The following is a 25,612-nucleotide window of genomic DNA, read 5'->3' on the forward strand; positions in this document are numbered from 1 at the left end:
AAAGGGAGAGAGGGAGAGGGGAAAGCAGAAAAGAGGGAGAGAAAGGAGAAAGGAAGAGAGGAAAAAATAATCAGAAAAAAATAAGAGGCAGATAAAGGCCTAAACAAAACGCCCTACTGCCATTCTACAAAGGAAAGGCTCTGGGTCAGGGTAATATTCTGATGTCCCAAGAGCAGTTATTTTAAAAATATCTAAACTTGATATCTATCACAGTGTTAAATATCTTGTCAGACTAAAAAATATAGAAACCTGAATATAGTAAGTTAGTGAGATTAACCTGAAACTGAATGGCCTGCATTTTACGAAATAATTTTTTTAAAAAATAATTAATCAGGGGGCTGGAGTGGTAGCACAGTGGTAAGGCGTTTGCCTTATATATGGCTGATCCAGGACTGAGGCAGATTAGATCCCCGGCTTCCTATATGGTTCCTGAGCCAGGAGCGATTTCTGAGCGCAGGGTCTGGAGTAGCCCCTGAGCACTGTCAGTTGTCCCCCCCCAAAAAAATTAATCACATAAATATAGAAAACAAGCTGTAGTTTGCCAGAGGAAGGAATAGGAACTGTGAAAATGGGTGCAGGAGGACAAAATGTAAAATTACCAGTTACAGACTCAAGAAATTCTCAGAGATTATTTATAGGCTGGTAATTGAAATGAATAATATTATCTGTTTGAAGATGGTTTAGAGAGATATTGAAAGTTATCATTACAAGGAAAAAGTATATTCCTAGATGTTGTATGACATTATCAGTATGTACAAAGATTGAATCATCTACCTTGATATAATTTTTACATGTAAATATTCAAAATGGGCAATTGCAGTATGTATGGAGAATGATATAGACACAAGCACCAAAGATAGAATGCAGCAGGTTGGCTATATGCCGACTCTGATTCAGTATGTTGTACTGCATATGGCCTCCTGAGTTCTGCCAAGAATGTTCTCTGCACACATAGCAATTATGGCTCTGCACAGTTAGATTTGCTCCCAAATTTGCAAACAAATCATGTTATTATAATGATAATAAGAATTTATTAGCATATACTATATGCTAAATTTTATACTGATTGTATGATCTTATTCACATTGGACTCCTCTGGCAGATACTATTAATGGGCACATTTTTAGGTCATGTTTTGGTGAGCAGTAAATTATAGCAGTTAATTGTGGCACTGGAATCCAGGCTTGCATCTACAGTACAGATCCTTAGCAGCTAATTCGCAGGATATTTTTGTATTTGAGAACAATGAATTTCCCTTCAGACCCTGGATACTTTTGTTGTTGCTTTGTTGTTGTTGGTTTTTAATATTTATTTTGACCAAAGTGGATTACAAATCTTTCACAGTTAGTAAATCTTTTCACAAGCAAAAAATGGAAGTTCTTCTAGAGGCTATAAATATTTTTTAATGAAAAACTTTTTTTTGCACATTAGTGGTTTTCTCTTTCAGTTCAGCTTGCTAGTATATAAACATCTTTATTCTTTCAGTGAAATGTTTTACTCTTACTGTTTGAGTTTTTTCTTAGGCAATGAATTAAAATATTTGTGTAAATGATGCCATTAGATTTTTTAACAATGGGTTTTAGATGGCTTTCTACTTGCTAAAGGAAATAATTTTTCTACTTCAATAACCATATTTTGAAATAATCAAACAGAATCTTGAAGCATGTATCATTAAAGGGATGCTTGAAGACTTTGTTGGATTTTTATTCTTTATTTTAAAATTAATGAAAGCCTCTAAAACATGAATTTAGAAAAACACTTCTACTTTTGAAAAGTATTTATTTCCATTTTGAGGCTTATAAAACCATATATATTTTTAATTTGGAGTCCATACCTGGCAGTACTCAAGGCTTACTCTGGTTTTATGCTGAGAGATCACTCCTGGTGGGGATCAAGGGACCACATGAGTTTCCAGGGGTGTCACATGGGTCAGCAGCATAAAAGACAAGAGTCTTATTTACTGTTCTATCTGTTCTGCCCCAGAAAACACACCTTTACTCTAAATAATTTATTAGCATGTTGGTAGGGTCGTCAGTTTTGCGTCTATAAATGTAAGCCCAGGAAAAGGACAATTGTAAGTGTCCAGAGAACAGTATTTTCATGGCTTCATTTCCTGTTATTTCAGGGTCTGAAGTCACCGTGGCAGATGGTTCACTTGCTCTGTAAACTCTGTAAGCATCCAAACTCACACTGACTCCAGGGACCAGCATGAGGTCATTGACTTGGAGTTTCAAGGACCAGCTCCTTTACTCATGGCCCACTTCCTTGATCTTTGTTTGAAGTATTCTTCTACATTTCCTTTCTCTGCAGTGGAATCCAGTAGAGGAGAATGTGTATCAAGTCTGTGGCTATGACGATGGGTTCCTTAATTTTCATCCAAGTTTATTTTAAGGTGACCTGCCATTGTTCCCTGGTATGCTTTGTCAGGAATATAGAAAGTGAAAATTATGCATTCAATGCCTATATCTGATCTAAGTTGACCAAAAGCTAATCTGTTTTTGCCGTCTACAATATTTTTCTATACACATACAGGATTTCGTCCTTCTGTTACTCTCTAGGTCCTCTCTAGACCCGATATCCACATGCATGCTTGCGTGAGCATGCACACAAACACACTCACTTACAGATTCTACTATGCATTAAACATAGGAATGCTTCTACATGTTCCCATCAGAGATCTCTTGGTCTCCTCTCTATTTCTTGCTCTCCCACTATCCTACACGTTCTTTAAAGGTACCTTCTTTGTTTTAAAAGCTGCCTTTTGAACATAGCAGATGCTCAGTGTTCATTAAACTAAACTATAGATGACTCTGTGTAACTAAAATCACATTATCTACAGCTTTCTATTCTATTTTATTATTCATTAACACTCACTAAATCCTGCCTAGTTTTTCATGTTGGGAATAAAGGCAGTAAACAAAACAGAAAATGTCTGCATTATAATTGAGTTGACAGTAGAAAATTAAATAGAAATTGATGTTGTTATTCTGTTTATCAGCTAAGGAGAATTAAGGGTTTTATTTCATAGTGAAGGAATTTATGAGCAAAGAAAATTCCTTAACATTTTTCTTTAAACTCATTTTGAGGGTCAAAATGAAAATTAACTAATTAGATATACTGAGAACATAGAATCATGCTTGCATTCTCATCATTTATGCAGAGAAAAATTTGGCATGGAATGAATGTCTTTGAAAGTCTAGTTTCTTCATATTTCTGGGTCATTAAAATTTATTAACTATCAGCCTTTAAATAAACAGTCTATGACTCATTACCAGAACCTTCTACACAAAGAAATCCTCATTATGATTCAGAGTAGACTTTAAGAATCTGCAAATATAAAGCTTGTTCTTGGGTTTGAAATATTTTACCTCAGAATTAAATTCTATGATTATATAAGAATTGCAGTAATTATTCATGAAACTAATTTCCAATGACTGCCATTTTTATGTTTTTTGACTACATATAAGTTTATCCTTATTTTGTTCAAGTAAATCTTTGAACTATCGTCTTATGACAGAAGAAGCATTAAAGTTGAAATAGACATTTTGTAATTAAGAGACCTTGAAATGTGGTGAAAACTAATGTAGATTTGGCAGGTAGTTTACACTGATCTTAGAAAAAAGTATTCTTATTTTTAATATCTTTATTTAAACACCGTGATCACAAACATAATTGTAGTTGGGTTTCAGTCATAAAAGAAAACCCCCCTTCTCCAGTGTAACGTTCCAACCACCAATGCCTCATCTCCACCCTCCCCCCAACCTGTATGTATTCTAGACAGTCATTCTATATCCCTCACTCAATGACACTGTTATGATAATTCTCAGCATAATTATTTCTCTAACTGCATTCCTATCTTTTTTTTTTTTGGGGGCCACACCCGGCAGTGCTCAGGGGTTACTCCTGGCTGTCTGCTCAGAAATAGCTCCTGGCAGGCATGGGGGGACCATATGGGACACCGGGATTCGAACCAACCACCTTAGGTCCTGGATCAGCTTCTTGCAAGGCAAACACCGCTGTGCTATCCCTCCGGGCCCGAGCTTCCTATCTTGAGCCGGTATTTCCTGCCCTACTCTCTAGGAATTATTTCAATGTCTTTAATTTTTCTTAAAACCCACAGATGGAGTGAGACTATTCTATGTCTCTCTCCCTCTGACTTATTTTACTCAGAATAATAGATTACATGTACATCCACGTATAGGAGAATTTCATGACTTCATCTCTCTCGATGGCTACATAATATTTCATTGTGTATATGTACCACAGTTTCTTTGACCATTCATTTGTTGAAGGGCACCTCATATGATTTTCTGTGCCCACCAGGAGAGTTTCTTGAGCACAGAAAATAAACTCAGAGCACTTCCAGGCACGGCCCCCAAACAAAAAAAAAAATATATATAGTAAATTTCATGAATGTAAGTATAATTTTTATTTGATTGTGAGAGCATTCACAGATATAATAAAGGTTTGTAATTGATAAGAATTTAATTTGTTTGACCAATTACTATAAAATTATATTTATATTATATTTAAAATTAATAGTTGTTTTGTTGTATATTAATACAACATAAAAATACTTTTTATGTTGGGCATCTCAAATAGGAAATAATGAATTTTCACTACTTATTGTTTACTTTAAATGGATATAATTTATTAATCAATATTTTCCAATTCAGTGATTTTGAATTTCTTCTATTTTTTCTACTTCAAACTTAATTGGACCTTTTTTTTTTGCCTTTCATTCACTAGTTTCTTTTATGTGCCAGTATGTAGTCTGTCTTGGAAAATGACCTCTGTACATTGGAGAAGAATGTGTATCCAGGCTTCTGGGGATGGAGTCTCCTATATATATCTAATAGGCTTCTTTCTTCCATTTCTCTTTTCAGGGCTAAAAATATTTTTCTGGGTTTCAGTCTCGTTGACCTATCAAGTGTTGACAGGGCTGTGTTGAGGTCTCCCACAATTTTTGTGTTATTATAAATATCCTCTTTCAGATTTGTCTCTAATTGTATTAGATATTTTGTTGGTCTTTCATTGGGTGTGTATATGTTTAGTAGTCTGATTTCTTCCTGTTGCACATATTACTTGATTAGTACGTAGTGTCCATCTTTGTCCCTTAGAACTTTTCTGAGTCTAAAGTTTGTGTCACTGATATTAATATGGTCACCCCAGCTTTTTTATATATTTTATTTAAACACCTTGATTACATGAATGATTGTGTTTGTGTTTCAGTCATGTAAAGAACACCACCCATCACCAGTGCAACATTCCCATCACCAATGTCCCAAATCTTCCTCCTCCCCACCCAACCCCCATCTGTACTCTAGACATGCTTTCTATAACCCTCATACATTCTCATTATTAGGATAGTTCAAAATGTAGTTATTTCTCTAATAAAAAGACACATGAAAAAATGCTCCACATCACTAAGCATCAGGGAGATGCAAATCAAAACAACTATGAGGTACCACCTCACACCACAGCGATTGACACATATCACAAAGAATGAGAACAAACAAGTGTTAGCCGGGATGTGGAGAGAAAGGAACTCTTATCCACTGCTGGTGGGAATGCCGTCTAGTTCAACCTTTATGGAAAGCAATATGGAGATTCCTCCAAAAACTGGAAATGGAGCTCCCATACGATCTAGCTATACTACTCCTAGGAATAACCCTAGGAACACAAAAATACAATACAAAAACCCCTTCCTTACACCTATATTCATTGCAGCACTATTTACCATAGCAAGACTCTGAAAACAACCAAGATGACCTTCAACAGATGAATGGCTAAAGAAACTGTGGTACATATACACAATGGAATATTATGCAGCTGTCAGGAGAGATGAAGTTATGAAATTTTCCTATACATGGATGTACACGGAATCTATTATGCTGAGTGAAATAAGTCAGAGAGAGAGAAAAACGCAGAATGGTCTCACTCATTTATGGGTTTTAAGAAAAATGAAAGACATTCTTGCAATAATAATTTTCAGACACAAAAGAGAGAAGGGCTGGAAGTTACAGCTCACCTCATGAAGCTCACCACAAACAGCGATGAGTCTAGTTAGATCAATAACTACATTTTGAACTACCCCAGATTTTTTAAGGATGTTGTTTGCTTGAATGATTTTCCTTCAGCCTTTGATTTTGAGTCTATGTTTGTTCTGACTATTCAGGTGTGTTTCTTGTAGACAGCAGAAGATTGGATTCATCTTTTTGATCCATTTAGCCACTCTGTGCCTCTTAATTGGTGCACTTAGTCCATTGATTGACATTGAGGGAGATGATTGTCATGGGATTTAATGTCATCTTTGAGTATAAATTTTGTATATCTGTTGGTCTGTCTATTCCTAAAGTTGACTTTTAAGTTTTTTCTTTAAGGCTGATTATACATCTGTAAAGTTTCTGAGCTGTTGCTTATCCATGAAACTATGTATCCTTCCTTCATATCTGAACATGAATCAGGCTGGGTGCAGAATTCTAGGTGAAGCCTACATTTTATTCAGTCTTGTCACAATCTCCCACCACTGTCTTCTGGCCTTGGGAGATTCTCATGACATGTCTGTGTAAATCTTAAGGATGCTCCTTTGAATGTAATTTCCCTTTTTGATCTTGCTGCTTTCAGTATTCTATCTCTATCTGTGGGATTATTCATTGTGACTAGGATTTGTCTTGCGGTGCTTTTCTCTGAGTCTCTCTGGTATTCTCTGGGCACTCAGGATTTGATTGCATGCAGTCTTTAGCTCTGGGAGTTTCTCTGTGATGATGTCTTTGACTGTTGATTCTTCCTGGGGATCTTCTTTCTGGGCCTCTGGCACTCCAATGATTTTTATGTTGTTTCTGTTGAGTTTATCAAAGACTTCTGTTTTCATCTGTTCAAATTCTTTGAGTACTTTTTCCATTGTCTGATCATTTGCTATAAGGTTCTTTTCCAATCTCTTCTGCTGTATGGAGTTCTGCATTTCATCTTCCTTTTTACTGATTCTGTCCTCGGCTGCTGTTACCCTGTTGGAGAGGTTTTCTGTTGCGGTTTTCAGTTCAACTATCATGTTTTTCAGATCTGTTATTTCAGTTTGAATTTTTCTGACTTCTAACTTTGTGTTCTGTTCAACTAGAACTTTATATTCTTTGATTTCCATGAGGACTCTCCATATTTCCATTCTAAACTTCTTATCTGAGAGATTAATCAGATGGTTGGTATTTTTGGGGTCATCAAAGCTATCATGTTCATTCTCTGTGCATGGTGTTTGCCTGCAAGGTGTCCTCATTGTCACACTTGTAGTGTGTTTTTTTTTCTGTGTGTTATGGTGGGGTCATTAGTTAGAAAGAGCACGTGGCCATGAAGTGAAGCGGAGTGGCTATGCTCTTCTGGAACCTCTAGGAGAGAGTTTTTGCTGGGCCCTTCTCGGCCCACTCAGGAGAGGTTCAGGAGACAGGAGAGTAGAGAAACACACATAGGCAATAGGCCCCCTCAGATTCTCCCAATTGGTAATCTCACAGCAGGGAAAAATTCCTCCCGCCTGCTTTCATAGACAAAGCATCTGTCTTTCTGCAAGGGCACCACTCATAGCCAGTTTTCACTCACCCAGTCTTTCTCAACTTTTGGGTTGGGCACCTCGAGGAGAGAATTTTTGGTGGGCCCTTCTTGGTCTCTCAGGTGAGGTTCGGAGACAGAAAAGTAGAGAAACACACACAGAAAACAGGCTTCCTCAGTCTCTCCCAGTTGATAATCTCGCAGCAGGGGCAGATTATTCACTAGTTTCTTAAGGTGTAAATTTAACTCACAGATTTTTAATTTTTGATTCTTATTATATTAATATTTTAATATATACACTCCTCTGTTAAAATTATTTGCATTCAAAAATTTTAAATTGACTTTGTCCAAGTCTATTTTGGGGGAAGATGTGTCAGGTGCACACCAGATTTTTTTTTTATATTTTCTCTAGTCTATGGTTGTGTTCTAAGATATTTCTTATTCTTTGTTTTTGTTTTTGTTTTTTGGGCCACACCTGGCAGTACTCAGGGACTACTCCTGGCTCTGTGCTCAGAAATCGCCCCCGGCAGGTTCGGGAGACCATATGGGATGCCAGGATTCGAACCACCATCCTTCTGCATGTGAGGCAAACGCCTTACCTCCATGCTCTCTCCAGCCCCTTGATAGTTCTTTTAAATAGAGCAAAACTTTTACTTTTTATTGAAGTTAAATTTACCAGTTGTTTCTTTCATGGATTATATCTTTGGTGTTGTAACTAAAAATCTGAGTTTACACACAAAGCTGTCTTGATTCTCTCCTGTTATTTTATATGCATTTTGTTTAGCTAATTGTTGAAAGGTTATAAGGTCTGTCTAGGAAAGATTTAATGTGTGGATAAAAATTATTAAACACCATTTATTTGTGAAACTATGTTAATTTATTATTTGATTACTTTTGCATTTGTATTTTTGTTTAGTTGTCATGTATTATTTATCTATATGGTCAATAATGATTATTGTCATTATTGTTTTGTCCTATATGTTTAAATATATGTAAATATAAATATTTCTATATTCACTTTTAATTTTCTTTAGATTAATTTTCTTTAAAATTATGACTATGGTATATAATTATTAATTATTAGGGACAGTTTACAAATACTATCAATTCTTAGTTTAATGCATTATGCCAGATTTTTCTAAATTTTGACTTTAAAATGATTTTTATTTATTTTTATTCGTTTAAATAATGTCTTTATTTAAGCACCATGATTGCAAACATGATTGTAGTTGGGTTTCTGCCATAAAAAGAACATTCCCTCTTCACCAGTGCAACATTCCCACCACCAATGTCCCCCATCTTCCTTTTCCCTTATCCCCAGCCTGTATTTGAGACAGGCATTCTACTTCTCTCACCGATTAACGTTGTCATGGTAGTCCTTTTGATGAATATATAATGAAGCGTTGAAAATGTATATTTTATACGTATCAAATTTTAATGTTTTTAATGTGAATTATGTTACTAATTATGTTGTTTTATAATTTTGTATATATTTTTAAATGAATACAGAAATGTTTAGTGTGACAAGCATACAAAACCTCTAAGTATAATAAATTTCTTTTCTTTTTTTTTTTTGGTTAGATTTATTTTCCTGTATTTGAAGCTATGTGAGTAGGTATTTTCACATTCAAGATTGTTATATCTTTGACACCAGAGATGTAACACAAGCGATAAAATTATTCCCTTGCACACAGCCGACCCCAATTTGATCTTTGGCACTGCTGATCCTCCCTCAACATCTGCACCAGTAATAATCCCTGAGTAGCCCCTGATATAATCCCACACCCCCACACAAACACAATCTCCCTAAATAAAACATCTTTAGAATTTCCTGAAAGTTTTGTCATTTTTTTTCCCCTTAGCATACAGTACAACTAAGAAATGCCAGAAGTACCTCTGAGAACAAGCCAGGAGTAAACCTTGACAACAGATAGGAGTGGCCCACCCTCTTATCTAATAAAAGGACCTTTTTTTTTTTTTTTAATTTCCTTTTCTCACTTTTTGTGTTTGCTGATATTCTTCATCTTGATTTCTCTTGTGTGATATTATAGACCAAATATTTTCTTACTTTTTATTGGCAAGTTAAATCATCTTCATATTTAACCCTTACCATATTTGGGATTTTTGACCATTCAGTTTCCAAAAGAAGTAAATTCAGATATAGAGATCTATGTATTAGCATCAATTAACTAGTGGGAGAATAAAGGGAGCAGGTGTTAGAGTGATAAATTTTAACCAATGTATAATTGTGACAGAAATCTCAGCCCAATCTTTAAGAAGCTAGTCGCCCTACTTCCTCTGGATCAGAAGTAATAGTTTTTATGCTCCTTTACCAACTAGTTAGTTTTTGAGGGCTGGCCCTAAAAAGGGTTTTGTAAATGACCCTGGTGAAGTCTGATCCTGAGATATGCAAGTCATTGGTGAGGTTAGAACCCCGGTGAGTAGAGCACTCATAAAGAAGCATTCACCATCCACTTTGGGAGAGTAACTCACTTTATTTTAGATAGGAAATGGATATTAGGACAAAATAGGGTGTGAACTCTGTATCAGCCAATTAGGTAGAATGTGAAAGAAGATAAAACAGGGTGTGTGCTTCTGTGTTTAGGGATAGGGGATGAGGCAAAGCAGGATGTGTGCTCTGTATGTTAAAACAGGATGTGTACTTTAAGGTGAATAGCTACAGGTTTCATCTTGGTCAGTGTGGTTCTTTTATTTGAGGACAAGTCCCAAAAGTTTCTGTTGAGAATTGTGAATTGTAACTCGCTCAGCAATCTGAGGTAATTACTTCTTGAGTTTTAGAGCCAGAACTCTGGCCAACACACGTCTGTGTCACAGTTTGCTTATATTTGTATAATTTCTCTACTCGGTACCAGATTGTTTTATGTTGATGTCTTGCTAACTCTGACAGGCTTCTCTTTTCAAATTGTAGTAGTTAGACATTGATATTTAGTGTAATGTTTGATATGACTGGATTTAGGTGTTCCATCTTGCCATGTGTTTTCTGTTCTTATCAAATCTTTTTTTCTTTTTTCCTGACTTGTTTGGTGTTAGAAATTGTTTAAAAAAATGTATTTTATTTTATTTTGAGTATACCCTTAATTTTGTTATGTCTGTTTTTATTTGCTTAGTAATATTTAATGACAGCTGTTATTTTATGTCATAAATCTGCTTCATATTAAAAATTGTATAGTGTTCCATGCCATATGACTCTTAAAATAATATATAATTTGGGGCCGGAGCAACAGCACAGCGGTAGGGCATTTGCTTTGCATAAGGCCAACACAGGACAGATCCCAGTTTGATTCCCGACATCCCATATGGTCCCGTGAGCCACCAGGAGTGACTTCTGAGCAGAGAGGCAGGAATAACCCCTGAGCACTGCTGGGTGTGACCCCAAAACTGAAAAAAAAAACCAACCCATAATAATAGTAATAATTTCCCCCATTGTCCTATGTGCTATTGTTTTTTTCTGTACTTTAGTTTTCAGATGCAGAGATTGTTCAGTTCGGTCATAAGGGATGACCAAAATTGAGAGAAAAAATTGTCGCTCCATTTTTAACATCTGCATTTTTTTCTGAAAGGATGCCTTTACTACTGTACAATCATTTTTTCTTGTTTCCTTTTATAAAGAAGATAAAACATTCAAGAATCTCAGTTATATGTAAAGTATCAAAATCTTATATTCCTGAATGGATAGTAAGGTTGCAGAAAACCCTTTCGTCTTGTCTGAAGTTGTTTTTATTTTTATTTTATTTTTATTTTTTTGGTTTTTCAGGCCACACCCGTTTGATGCTCAGGCTAAGTGCTCAGAGATTGCCCCTGGGTTGGGGGGACCATATGGGACGCCAGGGGATCGAACCGTGGTCCTTCCTGGCTAGAGCTTGCAAGGCAGACACCTTACCTTTAGCACCACCTCGCAGGCCCCTGAAGTTCAGTTTTTAAATTTTTTTTTTTAATTTCTTGGTTTAAGATTAGTTGGAAGCTTCTGCTTTGATTTCAGGTTTATAGTTTATTCCTGTTTACAGTTTCCTTCTCACTGGTGACAGGAATGTCTAATTTTTGAAATTTAGTATTTTCACCGTTTATACTGATTTATTGTTAATGTGACCAAAATTGAAATTACATCAACTTAAACTGCAAAATAACAGAATCATATTTTCTGTTATTTTATATAGAATTATGTAGGATTAAAAATAAAATAATTCAGAGACAACTATTGTGGATAATACATAAATAACTATTTCTAAATACTTTCTAAGGGGTTTGTATATTTGTATAAATGTTACTGGTTTCTGTTCTCGGTTCTATTAGATCATATGCATATTCGTAGTGCTCTATGAAATTCACTCAAAAAATCACTGCTGAGGTTTCAACTTTGACCTTACTGCTCTTTTCTCCCCCAGGTCTATGGAAATGCAGGACCTAGCAAGTCCTCAGCCTTTGGTGGGCGGTGGTGATACTCCTGGGAGCTCCAAATTGGAGAAAACGAACCTCAGCAGCACGTCAGTCACCACAAACGGGACAGGAGGTAAGTGTGGCACCCAAGAGATGCCCTGAATCTCAGTTCAATGTGTGCTTTATTTTGCACATTCATTTTCATGTTAGCAGATCATCTCATTACCTACAACATAATCAGTGTTATACACAAGAAATATGTAGTTAATGGGTTAATTAGTAACTACTATTAGTTTTATTTAAGTGCTTGCTTCTCTATAGCTTTAGAAAAAAGTATTTTATTAGGAAGGTTTAGTTATTGTATTTGTGTTTGCATATATTAAAAATTTAAAAAATGTGAACAAAGTAGGACAGAAATACAGTAAAGCAAGTAAGGTTTATGCCTTACTCAGGTTTATGCTAACTCATTCGATTCCTGGCACTCCATAATGTCCACTGAGCATGCCTGGAGTGATCTCTGAGCACAGAGCCAGGAGTAAGCAATTCCAGGTGTGTCACTAAAAAATAAACAAAAACAATAAAAGAAATGTGAACAAAAGATTAGGACTTAGACTTTATCACCCCAATACTTTACTATAGTTTTTACTTTTTATTTTAATTTTAAGAAAAAGTCTACACCAATGTTTTTCTTAAAATTCAAATATGGAGTAGATAATAACCATATTTGTTAGGTTTTCTTTTTAAAGAAAATGACATTTTACATATTTTTAAAGTAGGGGTTAAAGGAAACCAAGCAGTTTACAGTGTGTAGAGAGTATTTGCCTTGTACTGGCCAACGATCTCCAGAATTCCATATGGTCCCCAATCCCCACGTTGGAATGACCCCCAAGTGCAGAGCCAGAGTAAGTCCTGAATACTACTGGGTGTTCTCCTCAAAAGAAAATAATGTTAACTAATTTAAAAATGAAATAGGGACCAAAATTATAATACAGTGTGAAGGATGCTTGCCTGGCATTAGGCCAATCCACTTTGATTCTAAGCATCACTTTATGGTCCCTTGATCCCATTAGGAATGTTTCCTGAGTAGCCCCTAAGCACTGCCAGGATTTAGCCTCCCAGATAAAAAAATTAAATAATAAAAAGATCTATTTTTCTAAGATACTTCCACATATATGTATATATTAGTAGGATTATATGGCCTTATATAGTTATGTCATAAATATGGCAACAGTAACTTTTATTTTAAATACTTTCACTATAATTTTTGTAAAATATATTCAATGGCAGAAATTATTATCTGATGTTTGCAAGTTAGTTGTGCAGAGATTTTACATACAAATTCACGTTAGTAAGTTAAATTTTAAATTAATCATTGTAAGACTATATATATAGTTATCAAGTCAGTAATTTTTGAAGTTTTTGAATTGATAGTTTATAAACAATGCAAGATACTAAATATCATTTGCCACATCATATTTTCTTAAAAATTTAAACTTTTATTAATTGATGCACCTCTTCCCATTTATTTTAGAGTAGCTATACAATCTAAAATTTTCTTTATAAAGTGGTGTGCATGGCAACTTACCTATATTTAATAATGTTTTACACCAAAACCCTTTGTAGATTAACATTTTGTTTATGTCTATTTGTCCCTAAACATGCACCTATACTTTCAGCTAATTATGGTTGCAAATTTATGGGATTGTTTGAGATATCTGAGTAATGCAGTTCAACCTGAAATTGTATATTTATAATAACATTAAGAAACAAGTTCTCTAGAATCATATCTTTAAATCCACTAATTATTGCATATGTACATCTATATGTGTATATATTCATTTATATGTATTTGAACTTAATAATCTGGTTCACTTCAAGGCATATCAATTTTTATCCTTTGATATATTTATCTGAACTAAAACAATCCTGATAAAGTAAAATATAAGACTCCTTCCATACAGTTAGAAATTTGGCTAATCATAAGTGCAAGCTTTGAAGACTCCACATATACCTGAGCAAGCTCTCAAACAATGAACTCTGTATCATTGCTGTTCCCAGGGGACAACATGACTGTTTTAAATACTGCAGACTGGTTGCTGAGTTGCAGCACCCCTTCTTCTGCAACAAGTATGAGAGATAATGGTACACTGCATGTGTTTGTGTGGATTTTCCTTTTTGGTTTGCTTCTGTTACTCTTCCTGTGTTTGCAACTCTTCTGTGTTCAGTACTTGTAAAGAACCAAGAGAAAGGAATATGCCTTTCAATTATTTACTGATAACAATTGGCTGTGTTTTTCTTAGCAATTACAATTTTAATGTTAATTTTCTTAAAATAATTATTTTTTCAGTATTTTCTTATTTTTTGCTCAAATGGGTGCATCTATTAGTTTCCAAACCATATCTGTTTAAGCAGTTATTTCAAGATGATTTCCATGTCAATTGAAGCAGATGATGCATATGTACAAGCTTAAAAATATTTGTAACCTACAGGCTTTTATAATTGAAGTTCTTAATATACCAGTAATATATTTTCAATTTTATAAACTTTGACAAATATTCCATGTAAAGTACCTGAAGTAGCAATGATATTTCAAGTCTCCTCATTTAAAGTATTAGCATAAATGTATGCTGTATATTCAAATAAAGTTTCAAAATCATTCGAACTATAGACATGAACTACATTCATATTTAGGTATAAATAAACATTCTCTTCAAAAAAAGTTAATATGCTATTAAAATAAAACTATAATACTATTGGGAATGACATAATTTTAGAATCAAAAAGAGCAAACTACTTGTCAGACACATGCATTATAAGCAAATAGAATCTAGTAGGATCTTCCCTTCACACAGATTAAATTAAAATGCCTAATTTGTGGTGCAGGAGACTGTACAATGGCTAGGTTACATTCATTACTCACGATCAATCTAGGTTCAATCTCTGAACCCCTATTTTACCCTGATTACCACTAGATGTGGCCTAAAAACAAAATAATTATAATAAAGATAATTTTTAAATATGACTTGTAAATGAAAAACACTGCATCATTCCCATAATTTTGTTACATTTTTATTTAACACTTAAAATATAATTTAGATATTTTAAAAATATGTCACCATAATTTAGTTCTTCATATTTTTCAGTCTTTTTTGAAAGAGTTAAGTAGCATGGCCGTCAGCTATATATTGCTTATAGCTCATCTACTCAGCTCTACCATAGTATAATAGAGACAAGAAGGGAAGAAAAAGTAGAGTTGTAGTACAGCAGGTAGAGAGTTTTCCTTGCACTTGGCTGACTTGGGGTCATCCTCAGCATCATATTTGTTCCCCAATCCCTGCCAGGAGTAATTCTTGAGTCAGTCCTGAGCCAGGAGTAACCACTGGGCACTTCCAAATGTGGTCCCAAAACGAATATAACAAAAAATAAATACAGGGGTATATATCATGCATATCACTATATTCCTTTATGGTACCTGTTTTTGTCCAGAGTGGTCAGTTCCAACTAACAGTGTCATAGTGGTCCCTTTCTACCCTAACTGCACTGCTCCACTATTTGTGACAAGCTCTTACAATGAACTGTTTTTTTCTGGTCCTTATCTTTATTGTTTCTGGATATTGTTACCTTACTAACTTTTCATTTTTTTATCCCACAAATGAGATTATTTTATTCATCCAATTATAAAATTTCATGACTTCATTTTTCCTAATAGGTACATAGTATTCTATTGTGTAGATGTACTACTGTTCCTTATCACTCAACTGTTCTCAGGCACTTGGGTTTTTCCAGATTATGTCTACTGTAAATAATAGTGCTGTGATGAACATGCAAATTTTTTTAATAATTTTTATTTTGACCAAACTGGATTACAAATCATTCACAGAAGTATTTCAGGTACATAGTGACATTGAATCAGGGCCATTCCAACCACCAATGTTGTCCTCCCTCCATCCCTGTTCTCAGCCTGCATTCCATATTGCCCTTCCTTTGCCCCCCGGCCTGCTAGTACACTTGGTCCCTTCTGTGTCTACCTGTTGTAGATTGGATATCATTTCTGTTGTAGTTGGCTTTGGATTCGGTGTTCAAGTCTGATCATTTTTTATTTCTACTCAATGTTCATATGACTGTTTGGTCTTGGTGCCCTCCATTATTTCCCCTCAATTTGAGAAACAGAACAAGATGGTTCAAGTTATGTATTTATGTTTCCAAGTAAGAGAAAAAAATAAAAGAAGAGGCAAGGAAATAAAAAGAGGGGGCAAAAATTTGAACGAGCAAAAAAATGGGAGGAGTCCTTCAAGAGACTATAAATCTCATTTTAAGAAAAGAAAGGGAAAAAGGAAGGAAAACATAAAAATAATACAAGAAGAATCAAACCCAAAATAAAACAAACCAAAAACAAACAAACAAAAAACCCGAAAAGCACCACAGCAATACTGACAACAACTGAACACTAACCACTGTCCTGCAATAGAGATGAATCAAAGCTCAGGTAAAAAAAAGAAAAAAAAAAAGGCAAAGAAAAGGGAATAAAAACAAAATCAAAAACAGAAACAAACAAACAAACAAACAGAAAAGGCAACCCCTTTTACAAAAAAATTAAAGAAAAAATTTAATTTGTGCTATTCTGTGCTATTTCTTTGTTTTATTTTGCATAGGCACAGTAAAAATTGGGGAGATTAGAAAGGGAATTCCCTTGGCCTAAAATATACAGGTTCCTCCGCCCTTGAAGTATACTGTCATGGGTATAACTACAGGCTCCATACATGCTCTTTTACTCTCCTAGATCCTTTTGTGGTGTCTGAAAGTTTTCTGCTCCATCATGGATGATAAAATCAGGCCTCTGTAGCTAGTGCTCTTGGTATTTGCACATGTCATAGGATGGAATCTTTCTTTACAGTTCCAGAAGTTCTGTTCCATCATTGTTATTTTAATTGGTCTTCTGTAGTTGGTGGTCTTGGTTTTTGCAACTATCCTGGGATGAAGCCTAGGATAGAGTCATTAGAACATACAAATTCTAAGGGCATTTCTGCATGATGTTTTTGAGCCCTGTCAGATCTGATCTCCGGAGATGGGCCCATACTCCTGGATTCCATTCTCCTGGAATCTATGCAGGCAATATTCTGACAAATATCACAATCTTATTTATTAGAGAAGTCCAGGGGTCTATGACAAACCTCTAGGCCAGGAGAGAAATAAAGAGGGAGAGAGAGAGCTGAATTTGGGACTATCCAAATGTCTCTTCCATTGGCCAACAAACTCTTTTCTTGCTCCTCCAATTGTCTCTTCCAACTGCCAACTCTGGGGAAGCTTTTCTAGACTAATCAAAATTAGAGTTTTATTTAAAGGGGAGGATCCCTTTTCGGCTGTCTAATGCCAGACTATAGGAATAGAGTATATTCCTAGGAGTGGTATTGCTGGGTCATGTGGAAGCTGGATTTCTATTTTTTTTTTTTTTGGTTTTTGGGCCACACCCAGTGGTGCTCAGGGGTTACTCCTGGCTGCCTGCTCAGAAATAGCTCCTGGCAGGCACGGGGGACCATATGGGACACCGGGATTCAAACCATCCACCTTTGGTCCTGGATCGGCTGCTTGCAAGGCAAACACCGCTGTGCTATCTCTCCGGGCCCTGGATTTCTATTTTTTGAGAAACATCCAAGGCAACATGTTTTTAAGGAAAACATAAACATCTTCAGTATTGTAGTATACAGTTCAGTATTGGTATAGAACAGGGTTTGTTAAATTTTCACCCAAATAATGTAAGCCTGACTGAGGATGTCAGAAGCACCTCAGATTAATTTTTGATAGTTACATATTCAGAAACCTATGACATTCACAGCTATAGAGTCATAAAGTTTCAATCCACAGTTTAAGAACAGAAGGTTTAGATAATAAGTTATTTGCCTTTTAGAAGATATAATCTAGGACTTTGGCCAAGACGGCAAAAAAAAGAATGGTTCATTGAGCTCTCCTGTGGCATCAGCACAAAGGAAATATAAAAACAGAAAGGAGTCCTTATAGAGAGTCTCACTGAGAAAACTATTGAAGAGAACTTTAGCCATTATCTCAAGTATACCCTAATTTACAGATGGCAGAACAACAGACAAGTTCAGGACTAATATGGAATCAGGATCCAAGGTAATTGAAAGAGAAAAGGAATGGGCAGTTTGTTTCAATCAGATTTGTAACAAACAGAAAGTGCCAATTTCTGTGGGAGCTAAACACAAAGGATTCATAAGATATTAGTTTTATACTAACAGTTTTTGAGTTGAAAATAGATTTGTGTTTATCAAGTTCAGTCAGTGGGCTACATATCCCAGTGTGAGTTGAACCCAATCTTATGAGACACATTCAACTGGGTTGCAATATCTACTCTGCTCCAACACGCTCATTGCATGCACTTTTATCCTGACCAGAGAGCTTTGCTCTGAGGTGCTGAGCATTTAGGATTAACACAGTTTCTGTATTCAGGAGTCAGAGAAAATTCAGACTTGTTAAACCCAACATAATTTGTTCCCACACTGGGATCTAAGTGAGCACTGCTTATCAGAGGCCTAATCAAGGCTCCATCCTTGACAGGCTCACAGTTCTAGTTGTACTCTGCAGGTAATCTGTCAGGCTTGTAGCCACAAGCAATTCAGACCCAAGCATAAGATCTCTGAAAGTGAACACACTAATAGAGTAAGTATATTGAATCCAAAATTTTTTTAATTTTGTACCTGTAGCCCTATACGAGAAAGACTAGGAACTGGTAAAGTGTAATAAAAATGAGGTGCAGATGTCCCCAATTTACATCTGGCCATAGCTGTTCTTGAGAAAGCAACAGAGAGCTGCCATCCTCAAGGCAACCACTGATAGACTACATCCTGGAGATAAATAAGCGCTACACATTCTGTTATGATATAGCAGCCATTTCCAAATTGCTACTCGAAAATCTGAAAGATTTCCCTCATTGGGCCAGAGCAGTAGAATAGTGGGTAGGGCTTTTGCCTTGCTCACATCAGACCTGGGTTTGATCCCTAGCATCTAAAATGGTCCCACAAGCCTACCAGAAGTATTTTCTGAGTTCTGAGCCAGGAGTGTAACCCCAGGGCACCACTGGGCATAGCCCGAAGGCACAACAAAAATTTTCCCTCGTGACTATATACATTAGCCAGATGTTATTGGGTACATAAAATGGCAAATTTTAGCCACTGCCTATGTCCTGTGGGCTGTGAGACACCTAGGCTGTCTAGACCTTAATAATAGTAGTAACTACAGAGCATTCATTAGTGATATAAATTCTTGTTGTCATCTAGGTACACACAAATCAGTCATAAATACCAATTCCATCTTGGAAGTATTTAAGAACGCATTATAAGATATCTTTAGCTTGATACAATGAGAGCAGAAGAATCATGCTGCTACTAAACCACCTCTAATGAGACACACCATTTTTAAGTCCTTTGAACACCAAAAATCTTTTTTTAAAAAAATGAATGAATTTGGCGCAGTGAAAGGGCATTTGCCTTCCATGCGGCTGACCTAGGACACCATGATTCTAGCCCGGCATCCCATATGGTCCCCCAAGCCAAGAGTGCATAGCCAGAGAGTAATCCCTGAGCGTCACCAGGTGTGGCCCAAAAACCAAATATATATATAAAATGATTTTAACACTGCTTGATGATGACTTCAGGGTAGCTGAAAACTAAACTAAAAAACTAAACTAAAAAGAATAATGGAATATAGATAAAATAAGCCTGAAATTTTGATGGCAAAGTTAAGAACATATTAAACTAGAAATGAAGGACCAAAATATGAAATATAAAGAAACAGAATGTAAAAGCTGAAAATTGATAATCAGTATCCTTGAACACAATGTACATATCACCAATGGAAAAAGGGTTAATAAAATATTTTATGAAAAAATATAAGATATTTAATGGAAAATGACAAAAGGAGCAACCTCCTAATCATAAATTTATTCTCCAGGAGAGGAGGAAGAAAAAAACTGAAGAATGACTCATTCAGCATTTTTTACTGGCACAGGATAACTAAAAAAGTGCCAAACAAGACAAACTTAATGAGAACGAAATTAAAACTCACTGTAAAAAAAATGATAAGAACCAAAGGGATAAATGGACTACTAATTATATATTCAAAGTTCTGGCTGAAAGTAACCTTTAACTTAGAATCCCTTTGAGGTTATCACTCATTTCATTTAGAGAGAAAAACTAATTAAATTGTCAGAAAAAATAGTAACAAGTTCTTTTATACTTTACAGCTAATGTAAAAGGTTAAATTCTGAAGTTCTCGGCAATGTGTATGGAATTGGAGGGTATCATATTAAGTAAAATAAATCAACTAGAAGGACACAAATATTGTACCACTCATCGGTGGCATATAGAAACGCAAAATGAGGAAATAGTCATTATTGCGTCTGACTGTCATTTGGCCTTTAATTACAAAACCTGGCTCGTACTGTTATGGGGGTGTGTGGAGGGGGAATGTGGAAGGATAATGAAGAAGAGAACTAGATGTAACATGAGAAGATCGTGGAAAGCCTCAGACATTTTATGGGAGTTGTTATAACTGAACATCAAAATTATGAGCTTTAACACTGCTGCAGCCATGATCTTTTAACTATGATAATATTTAAACATAACAAATAAAGTGAATTATAATTCATAATAATAATAAAGAAGTTATTTTAATATGGTAAATGAAGGCAAATATTTAGCTGCAAAATGGTAGTTTCTTTTTGATTATTGAAGGCAAAATTTGTGGGGTTAGGTATAATGTTTTTATTACATTTTAATGATATTTTGTGACACGTATTTACAGCACAAACATTTATTGTGAATTTTTTCTTATTGGGAGTAATTTTTATTTATAACTGTTTAATTGTTGAGGTTGGATCATTTTCGGAAAATTATTACAATAAATAAAGCTAGTAATTTTTCAGCATCTTTTCATTAACTGAGATTTTTTTTTTTTTTTTTTTTTTGGTTTTTGGGCCACACCCAGCGGTGCTCAGGGGTTACTCCTGGCTGTCTGCTCAGAAATAGCTCCTGGCAGGCACGGGGGACCATATGGGACACCGGGATTTGAACCAATCACCTTAGGTCCTGGATCGGCTGCTTGCAAGGCAAACGCTGCTGTGCTATCTCTCCGGGCCCTAACTGAGATTTTTAATTATTTAAAATATCCAATTTCATATTATGAGTAAATAGATTTATCACTTGAGCTCTCAAGATATCTCTAGAGCTGGAGAGATAGCACAACAGTAGGGCATTTGCCTTGCACACAGCCAATCCAGGACCGACAGTGGCTTGAATCTCGGCATCCCATATAGTCCCCTGAGCCCGCCATGAGTGATTTCTGAGCACAGTGCCAGGAGTAACCCGAGTGCTGCTGGGTCTGAAGCAAAAAAGCCAAAACAAAAATAAAGATAGTATATCTCAGTGCTCTTTTCATATAAAAGATCGCTACCTTGGAATTGAAACTTCTTTTTGAATTTTATCTCTTGTAAATTTGGAAAAAATCAATAAAAATTGATATCTTGATCAGTATATATTTTTCTTTAATCATAATATATATTTTAGACTTTAGAAACTTAGTATTTTATGTTGTAAGTACTGTTTTGCTGCTGTTGCAGAGAAGCAGGCATAGACAGTATGAACATGGATGAATGAATGACCATGACTGTATTTAAGTAAAACAATCTGTGAACACAGAAATTTGAATTTCATAAAATGCTCACATGTCACAAGGTAATATTCTTTCAAATATAGTTTTCAGTGATTTAAAATGAAAAGGCCACTTCATTGTAGACTAGACCACAGAAATGTCCTCTAGATCAGAGTTGATATGTACACATATAAATGAATGCTTTTTATATAAAAAGTTACTTTCTTATGCAAGATTCTGATTTTTTAAAAATGTAAAGATTTATGATTAGCTATATGAAAAACATCTCTTATGTAACATCTAAAAATGAATTTAACATTCTCAATTAAAACATGTCATATTTCTACTTTTCTCATTCCTTTAACTCTAATACAGACAGGGGTGGGGGAAGAAGGGGACATTGGTGGTGGTAAAGTTGCACTGATGAAGGGGTGTATTCTGTTTATGACTGAAACCCAAATACAAAAATGCTTGTAATCATGGTACTTAAATAAAGATTTATTAAAAACAAAAAGAATCATGAGTAACAAAAGTAACGAGTAAAAAACAATAAAACATATCCTATGCTTATGATATGCTAGGTTCTATATTGAAAAATCAGAAGGCAGAGGCCCAATTAATATGATGCTGGCCACTGAGGAACCAAAAGATAGCTAGGAAAGGAAACAAGGTAAAGGACATAAGAGCACACAATGTATTCAAGATGTGTGCACTGAAAAAGAGCAAATTCAATGGGGAGATTAATAAAACACTTCAAGGAGAATATTTAAGGAATCAGGACATTGTTTTATTACTTAAAATATGCATATAAGGGGCTGGAGAGATAGCATGGAGGTAAGGCATTTGCCTTTCATGCAGAAGGTCATCGGTTCGAATCCCGGCGTCCCATATGGTCCCCCGTGCTTGCCAGGAGCAATTTCTGAGCATGGAGCCAGGAGTAACCCCTGAGCACAGCCGGGTGAGACCTAAAAACCAAAAAAAAAAAAAAAAATATGCATATAAAAGAACTCTTGAAATTTTTTTAAATATAAACAATGGATTTGTTTGCCAGTGTAATGTGATTTGCAGTAGTTTGTTTCTTTTTATTTGTTTGTTTGATTTTATTTTGGGTCACACACAGCAGCACTCAGGGGTTATTCCTGGCTCTACGCTCAGAAATCGCTCCTGGCAGGCTATGGGGACCATTTGGGATGCCAGGATTTGAACCACCGTACTTCAGCATGCAAGGCAAACACCCTACCTCCATGCTATTTCTCCTGCCCCATTTTTTTGTTTCTTTGTTTTGTTTTGCAGTAGTTTCTTAATATTGTTGCTCTACTTGAATGTGATTTTATTTTAGAATGATACATTCCAATTTTTTTCTAAGTGGATGAATTTAATTGTCTATAGAATTAAATATTTTATATATTCTTGAATGAAAGCTACATTATGATTATAAATTTTTGAGTACTAGACAAATATAAATCATAGACGCACTAATTTATTAAAACTGGAAGGCACTTAAAACTTCTTGTTTTCCTGCAGTGTTGTAAATTGTACTCTTCCTGATAATACCCTTGAAATTTTTTATAGAACCTAAATTTTCATAAGTCATTATGTATGAGTTTCAGAAAAAATAATTAAAAATTAATTTAAAAAATTAAGTACAAAATTTTTGAAGATTAAATGTGAATTAATTAAAACAATTTTAGAACCCTGAATTGAGTCTAATATTGTGCAACAAATTAACATGAAAATTAAGGTATAATAACGGATTTTTTAAAATGATTATTATACATCATTAATGGTGTACATTTGATTTTTCACAATTTAGATGATTTATTAATTTTGCTTTGAAAATATGTTTGTGAGAGCTTACATGATAGTTGTATTGTGAGTATAATAAATGAATAATTTAACAGCCATAGCTAATAGCTGACATATCACATACAGATCTAATTTATACTATAAAATAAAATAGTTTTAAAGTTGCAGAATAAAATTCATTCATTATTAATATAATAAAATCTCCTTTAAACATAATATAACAAAATATTCCTTTACTTCTTTTCTTTGTCTCCTCTTTGCTCCCTTTTGAAAAATATTTAGAGTGCTTATAAATAGTATGTAAGGAAAAAACTGATAGTACAGATATTTATTTATTTTTGTTTTTGTAAGTATTTCTTCAAATAATGATTTGATACAAAGTGCTAGTTTTTCTTTAAGGAAAATTAAACCTAAATTTATTCTTAGCCAACATTGTTTAAAAGGTAAGTATTGCCTTTGAAGTCAAAACAATTATTTTTAAGTTTAATTGTTTTTGAAAAAAAAATATTTCCAGGGCCAGAGTAATAGATAGTGGGTTGGCTGCTTGTCTTGCTCGTGATCAATCTGGGTTGGGTCTCCAGCATCTCATATGGTCCCCCAGTTCTGCCAGGAATGTTTCTTGAGTCCAGAGCTAAAAGTAATCTCTGAGCATTACCAGATGTGCCCCCCAAAGTTTTTGAAAAAGAAAGAAAAGAAAAGTATACTTTTGTGCTATAAAACACACTTTCCATTTTATAATTTATTGTGATTTTGTACTCTAGCCTAAAGATAAGCTAAAATATCTGTTAACTTCTGGTTTAAGTGAAATAAAGTACAATAAGAAACAATGCATTTGAGAATGATAATGAATTTAGATTAATGATCACGTGGAAGGAAACAGTATGGTACATTAAGTTAGGTTGATTTTGTTATTATTTTATTATAGTTTAAAAATTAAAATCATTTCTGTTCCAGAGAGGAGACAGAAACAGACCGACAGACAGACAGACAGACAGACACACACACACACACACACACACACACACACACACATACACACATACACACTGCTCAAGGTGTAGGCACCGGTACCATCCCCAGCACCACATATGATTTCCTGAACACTGCAAAGAAAATTTCTGCGCATAGAGCCAGAAGTAATTCTTAAATGTAGCTAGGTATGACCTAATATCTCATTGCCACCCAAAAGTTTAATATCACTGGAGGATTATATGTTATACAATTTAAACTGCAACGAAGCAAAACAAAATACATAGAAGATGCCTTAGTTTTCTATGACTCACTATATTCTGTATAGAGGATAATGTAATTCTTACATTCTCCTAGCCTTGGTGAAGAATTACTCTTGAAGGTGTGACATGAATTCATTCTCATACTTGAAGACAGCCTTCTATAGCTCAGGTAGCATAGGCATTAGATTATAAAACTCAGTTCAGGTTCTATCATATCCAGCCAAAAAGAACTTATATATAAGGTCCTTAGTCTCCTTTAATTCCTTTGTACTTAAAATAAATATAGCAGTCTGGATTGATGGGGGAAAATTTCAATTTAGCTACATTGTAATGATTAATATATTATAAGTGCAACAAATAATTTCAAATACCAAATAATTGTATAGTAGTAGAACCAAATAGTGATCAACTGAACCATAATAGTGTCTACTCTGTAAATTAATGAAATATTCATAACTGCCAATTCATTATTTACAACTATACAATTAGATACTTCTCAGGTTAATGTTGCTCCTGACAAGAGATCACCTTGAACTGCTATTTGCTAGGATAAGTAATTCCAAGTTCTTTCCTTTCCCATTCCATTTTAAAAATCTTCCTCTGTGTCTTCCAGAAAAATCTTTGTGGCATTATTAAATCACATCCGTTAACATACAGAGGAGCTCAGTGAGGGAGGGCTCAGTTAACTCAGTGTGTACAATGATGAGTGCATGCTTCTCCTGTTAATCACTTCTCTCATAGAAGAATGGCTGACATGCTTGGTGGGTGGGTATGCTGTCACTCCACTTTTCTGTTCCTGCTCTTGCTTATACCTTGTTAATCTTTACCATCTTTGAGTTTTCTGCTTGCTTCCAAGTTGTTTAATTATGCATTCAATTTATGATCAAGAAACTTAAGACTCTTAAGAGGTGTTAAGTAGGGAATAATTGTTTATTCCATTGCTGCTTTGATATATGTAGCAGAACTTTGCCCACAAAGGG

The 25,612-nt window shown here is 34.9% G+C and overlaps 1 protein-coding gene across 1 annotated transcript in view; it reads left to right on the plus strand.

The window, feature by feature from the left end:
* Nucleotides 1-25,612, plus strand: part of EYA4 (EYA transcriptional coactivator and phosphatase 4) — a 304,073-nt gene that overhangs the window by 212,437 nt on the left and 66,024 nt on the right. The window contains exons 4-5 of the mRNA XM_049789603.1: nt 11,940-12,064; nt 13,990-14,058. Coding sequence (XP_049645560.1) covers nt 11,940-12,064; nt 13,990-14,058 — 194 coding nt within the window. The remainder of the gene's footprint in view (nt 1-11,939; nt 12,065-13,989; nt 14,059-25,612) is intronic.

Source organism: Suncus etruscus, chromosome 15 (genome assembly GCF_024139225.1).
Source record: "Suncus etruscus isolate mSunEtr1 chromosome 15, mSunEtr1.pri.cur, whole genome shotgun sequence".
NCBI classification, from domain to species: domain Eukaryota; kingdom Metazoa; phylum Chordata; class Mammalia; order Eulipotyphla; family Soricidae; genus Suncus; species Suncus etruscus.